This window comes from Protopterus annectens, chromosome 12.part0, assembly GCF_019279795.1.
Source record: "Protopterus annectens isolate FY-2018-M chromosome 12.part0, PAN1.0, whole genome shotgun sequence".
Taxonomy (NCBI): Eukaryota; Metazoa; Chordata; order Ceratodontiformes; family Protopteridae; genus Protopterus; species Protopterus annectens.
This window is the reverse complement of record NC_056746.1, coordinates 122172765-122178764: the sequence shown is the minus strand read 5'-3', so window position 1 is coordinate 122178764 and position 6000 is coordinate 122172765. Positions and strand designations below refer to the sequence as shown.

The 6000-nt window shown below is 40.9% G+C and overlaps 2 protein-coding genes across 3 annotated transcripts in view; one reads left to right on the top strand and one right to left on the bottom strand.

Moving 5' to 3' along the window:
* The window catches only part of CLEC16A (C-type lectin domain containing 16A), a gene marked incomplete in the record, with an annotated part of 3039290 nt that extends 3038054 nt beyond the window's left edge, over positions 1–1236 (bottom strand). Inside the window, 1 exon segment of the mRNA XM_044089149.1 lies at positions 998–1236. Coding sequence (XP_043945084.1) covers positions 998–1077 — 80 coding nt within the window.
* Positions 1237–1418: 182 nt separating this feature from the next.
* DEXI (Dexi homolog) overlaps positions 1419–6000 on the top strand; it is a 54766-nt gene continuing 50184 nt past the window's right edge. For both annotated transcript variants that reach the window (XM_044089150.1, XM_044089151.1), the window contains exon 1: positions 1419–2753. In XM_044089150.1, coding sequence (XP_043945085.1) covers positions 2245–2526 — 282 coding nt within the window. In that variant the 5' untranslated portion in view covers positions 1419–2244 and the 3' untranslated portion in view covers positions 2527–2753. The remainder of the gene's footprint in view (positions 2754–6000) is intronic.

Genomic DNA, 6000 nt, shown 5'->3' with positions numbered 1-6000 from the left:
GTCGACATTCTGAACAGCAATCCTATATGGATATTTTTATATATATATATTTATATATATGTACACACACTCTTCTATGAATATATAAATGAATATGAAATATATACACATCTAAACACATACATATATATTCACACACATACATGCCTCCAGCTGGGGTGCCTTTTCTACAGAGTCTGCATGTCCTCCCTGTGTTCATGTTGTTATTTTTTTTTTTGGGTGGTCCAGTTTTCTCCCACTTTCCAAATACATGATAAAGGTGGAAAACACACTCTGAATTGACCACATATGTAAATGAATGTACACACGTGTGGCACGGAAAAATAACCATAGTAGGGCTAGCCATCCAGTGTAGTGAACTTTAGCTCTAGAGGACTGACACTGCTGAAGTGACTCCATGTGCAAACAAATGGGAAAGAAAGGTTGGGGTGGGTTGGAGTTTGGAAATATATATACATATAGATTGATATGTGTGTTGGTTTATATATATATATATATATATATATATATATATATATATATATATGTGTGTGTGTGTGTGTGTGTGTGTACATACACAGATGCAAACATCTGTAAAAACGTGAATTCGTTTCCATACTGTGTTTAGCCATCACTATTCCAAGTAAAGTATACTGTCACTGGACGTAAATTTCCAAATACTGAAATTGCAAAAATTGTTGTGCGTTAGGTTTGCAAGCAAATTCCTGTCCAGCATTTAGATGTGTTTAAAATTTGGAAACTGCAAATTATGTCAGTCTTGAAAAACACATCTTAAATCATACGGAGCTCAAAATAAAGATAGAACTAAAACTGGTTTAGAAAGTACTAAGACAGGGATAACTGAATAAAATTTCAACAGACGCATGTGTGTTTAGAAATCACTGCTACAAAAAACATAGTATACCATCAAATCTGACTACTGCCCTAGCATGCAAAGATAGTAAAACAATGACAATACAAACATGTTCGATCAGAAGTACCAAATGTAAACACTTACTTTAAGTGGTCCAAAGAGTGGATGCTCTTTGAAGACCTTCCCGGGCCGCCCACCACCCAGCTTCTAGAGCGCCCAAACATCCTGAATGAATTTTAGTCTCCGTTGCCCATTTTAAAAACCAAAAGCCACGTACTAATTCCCTAAATCATTCTTTAAAAAGTGACATTAGCATTCCCTCATATCCAACATTTCAGCCATCGCTAACCAGGAACTGCAGGCGGCGCATCACCTTGACAGCGTCATTCTCTATGCCTTATGGGAGTGGTAGTTCCAAACTGAGTAAACATCCCGTAGCGAAACAAGTGAAATTAGAACACCTTAAACTACAACTCGTTATGTAGGCCACAAGATGTCGCTGGTGTGTCCTGTTTTGCCCCTAAAATCCTTAAGTGCGCCTGCTTAAAACTGTCAAAGCCAGAACACTGCGACAAGGACTCGGAAGGAGGGGAGAACATGAGTTTGATTGACAGCCGTTTGTCCATTACACTATTACAGTTGCTGTCCATTGAAATGCCTCTCAAATAGAATTGACCAGTTACAATATGCCTGGGGCGTGTGCTTGTCGTGTACGATTAAGATGGGTTTTGCAATAACAGCGTCTAGGATTGATGCAGGAGGGAGGCGTTTCTGTGGTTTGATGTTGTGTTAAGGGAACCGAGAGTAAGACGTGGCGGGAGTGTCATCTGGTTAACAGTTCCAAGTGTCTGTGAGGAATACCTTCCGAGACGGAATAATGTCGTACTGGACTGCGGATCCATTACTGGTTTAATTTTTAACGTTGCTGACCACAGCAAATTACTCGTCGTCCATATAGATTCCTTTACTGGTCTGCCTTTTGCCTCAGGATTTTCTGTGGCCTTTTTAAGACCTGCATGTTTTGCTGCTCAATAATATGGACATCATATGGAAAATACTGTCGGCTGCAGTTTCTCAGGAGTATTATTTGGTAATAAGTGGGCATTATTATATTATTTCATCTTTTGCAGCAACTTGTGAATAACCGAATAAGTTTATATCTAGGATTTTCCTGTTCTGTGCACTTATTTCGTTTACACCTAAGATTTCACATAATCTGTTTTGAAATCTAACATGGACTGAAATGTGTGTTTGGACAGCAGCTCCCCAGAGAAGCCAAGACCCTGTCTGATCTGTTTACGGTGTTTTTGCTGAGGTTGGTGCTTTGTTGTGTACAGTTCCGGGCTTTGCTTGTGACTGCACTTGGATACCCTGGGAAGTGGAAGGACTGCATGACAGCTGTCTCTGTGGTGCTGTTGGATTGGGCCGCTGCAGGGCCACTCGTTGATGTACTACCCTATATGTTTTACGCAGGCCTCTTCTTTGTGAATGTGCTGCTTCTGTACTATGCCTTTCTCATGGAATACATTGTGCTAAATGTGGGGATTGTGCTACTGCCAGAGGACATTGACCAGGCACTTGTAGACCTTGGTGTACTTTCAGACCCTGGTTCTGGGCCTCCTTATGATACAGGTAACACTGACCTAGATGTCTTTGAAGGTTATTTGGAGTGAACACCTGACCAGACCATGGTGCGGGACAGAGGGCGAGACTCAAGAGAGAGACTTCCTCATTTTGGTAACTTTGACCATGAATGGATACTGAGTGACAGTCCAGCACTTTGAACTGAACCATGTAATCCTTCGTATTACCTGCAAAAATGCAGCTTTTCAACTCCTTTTCTGTTTTGGATGCTCTCCAACAGCTGCTTTGCACTTGTCCAGTACCAGAAAACAAAGTAGTAAGTTTCTGGTTTGGGTTTGTTTTCACAGCATCTTGGAGTAGGCTCATAGCTGCCCCATCTTTCTTTTTATGGATAATTAAAGTTCATAAAATTGTTTCTTAGATTCATTTCATAGTGGCTGCCCTTAGACCATAACATTAATGGGTTTGGAAGTGTTTTGGACAAAGATAATTGTAGTGTGAGATCTGCTTGCGGGAATAGAAGGGTTTAACTGGGAATTAAAGTTTGCAGCAAGTGGTTTCCTTTGATGTCTGTTAGATATTAAAGGAAACCACTAGGAATTAAAGTATGCAGCAAGTGGTTTCCTTTAGTATCTGACATTGTATAGTGCCTATGTGTTCTCATTGGTACCAGACATGTTGACTTAAAAGTGTCAGTCTCACTACGGTTTGTCTAATCCTGTAGATATATTTTAAATGTATTTGTATGTGACGTCCCTTCATCCCCAGTAACCTACAGTTAAAGTATCCTGTTTGACAGTAGTTACACTGCAATATAAAGTCAGGATGATAGAACTTACTGGCTTCAGCCAGGCTCAAGTTAATTTTAAGCAAATTCCCATTTCATCCCATCCCATTGCTGTAATTTCCTTCTGCTTGCCCCAGGACCTTCAGTTCCTTTCTACCACATAGTCTGATTCTGTTTCTTGATGTGGCAAATGCTTTATTAAAGGTTAAAGATGGATACTAGCAAGGTCTCTCTTCCATTTCTATATATTTATTCAGAGACACTCATAATTACCATCCTTTGGATGAGATGCTAAACTGAAGTCCTATTTGCCTGAGTTGGCTATACCTCAGGTGGATGTAAAAGATCCCACGACCCTTCCCTAAAAAGAGGGAGTAGGGTAAGATGCGCAGTACCTTGGCCAGATTTCCTCTTGTCAGTATGATATCACCTCTCACCTCCCCTGAAAAGAGGCTGCTAGCATATGGGACTGACCTGGTCAAATAAAGAGCAAGTAAGAGTATGGTAGAACAGAGTAGTAGAAGTCTGTGACCAAGCCAAATCAAATACTGAAATGGTTTACAGTACAACTAGCATAAGTGAGCTGGAGACCCAGAATTTGAATTTGCTGACCAGTTTCAGTCTTAGCATGGGATCAAAAACGGGTCAGGCATAAAAATAGAGAAGTACAATAACAGATATGTGACAGTAAAACAATACAATGGCAGGGTAATGCTTTCGATACATAGTACAGCCAGTGTGTTAATTTACAATATGTACAAAAGTTTCAAAACATTTGAGCACTTTAGAGAAAAATAAATTAGAAATGTGAAAAGGAGCAAATGATCTTAGTGGTTCAGTTAGACTGGAAAAGAGTTAAGGTAGATTTAAAGTGACATGAACTGAAGGTTTCTCTTGGAGTAAGAGACTCGGTCTTTAATTTCAGATGGGAAGAATTCTGTCACAGTTTGGTCCTTAGAAAAGAAAATGCATGGTCAGAGATATGTAACTTGGAGTGTGGGATTTGTGTTTTAGGTCTTGAGTGGTTTGAAGTTTCGTAGGTTATATGTGGGTGTATGTCTTACTAGCTTTGAGGTTAAAGGAGGGGGGTTTATGTTCATGTGGGAGTTTGAACAGTTGTGATCCTTTGAGAAGATCCCCTCTGATCCACTCAGTCTTGTACGGCGGTGGGTATTTCTTGGGGCATGTGTAACAGACCTACATATTTTGTTTTCTAGTGTTTGAATAGTGATTGGGTTTTTAGTAGAGTCTGATAATAGGTGAAGGACGAATTAGAGTTGGGGGGTAGCATTTCTTTCCCTGTTGCAGATGAAGTCTGAAAGAAAATGGGATATTTTTTGTGACCAGAAAAATTGGGGATTATTTTTTATGTGTATAGGGTCATGGGTAGTACTAGGCTGTAAGTCCTGCAGCCATTTTAAGCTTGGCCATGCTTGCCCTAAGTTTAACAAAATATCGCTGACGTGTCAACACTCCAAGGAATTTTACATTTCTGATGTAGGCTTGTACACATCGAGCATTCACAGGCTGCCCCTGTTGATCAGGGACCTAGGTGTCAAACCAGGGGTAAATTTGCAATTTCCCATCCATGGGTTCCAAGTATTATCAAAATACAGGTGCACATTGAGTGAATCCTCTAATGAAAACCCCGGACACTTGAAAGAGAAGTCTTGTTCAAAGGGATGGTTGTGATCATAAATTGCTAAGTTTTCTTGGATCTGCTGAGTTTTTGTGTAGTACCAGAAAACATATGTTTAGTTTTGGATGTATGTATTATGAATTTTGTTTAGTAGTAATGAATTCACATCGTCATACCATGCTGTAGGCAGTTAGCGTATGCTCCTGCAATAGAGGACAATGCCATCTTCTTATAAAAACAGAGAAAAATCAGTTGGAAGCTTATTGGTGCACATAGAACAATGGAGAGTACGAAAAGCCCCTTGAGGTGTACCCCCAAGTAGTGCAGAGGAGAGAGAAGACCCTTGAGGTGTACCCCCAAGTAGAGCAGAGGAGAGGGAGAGAGTGGTTCAGGAGTCCTAGCTCACTGAGAAATGTCAGTTGGGTAACTTTGGGACAGGTGCTTGGCAGGATTCATGTCTAATTTGGAAAGGTGAATTATAACAAAGGATTAGGTTCATAGGTTCATAGGTTCATAGGTTCATACTAGGCTATCTGCCCAAGGGCATTTATAAGCCTAGCCCATAGTTATGTGGCTTTCGCCACCCCTTTAGTTTGAATAAAAACTATGCCTATCATTTTGCTGTGCCTCTGTCAAGCAGTGACGCTGAAGTAATCCCTGGGGTATATCTGCAATCTCCCATCCATTGGTCAAGATTCCTCTTGAACAAGACCAGAGAGGTGCTCTGCCTCACATGTACCGGGATTTTGTTCCACAGCATAGGGAGTCTCTGGGTGATGAATCTGTCCCTCCAGCACGTTCTATTTATAACCGTGTCAAGGTTTAAGTCTCCCGCCCTTGTGGTTCTGAGGGATCTAGATTTTTTGAGGTGAAGCATATTCATCAAATCTGGGTTTGACATGGCCTTATATGTCAGGCACAGGTCACCTCTGAGCAAGCGGTATGAGACTGAATAGAGCTGGAGTTCTTTCAGTCGGGCAGCATAAGACATATTTTTGAGACCCTTTATCCTTTTGGTGAGGAACTTTTGGGGCCTTTCAAGCTGCAGCAGGTGTCTGGTCAGATACATTCCGAACCGGCCATTGCACTCAATCATAGGTCTAATAAGTGATGAGTACAGGGGGATGATGACCTCCC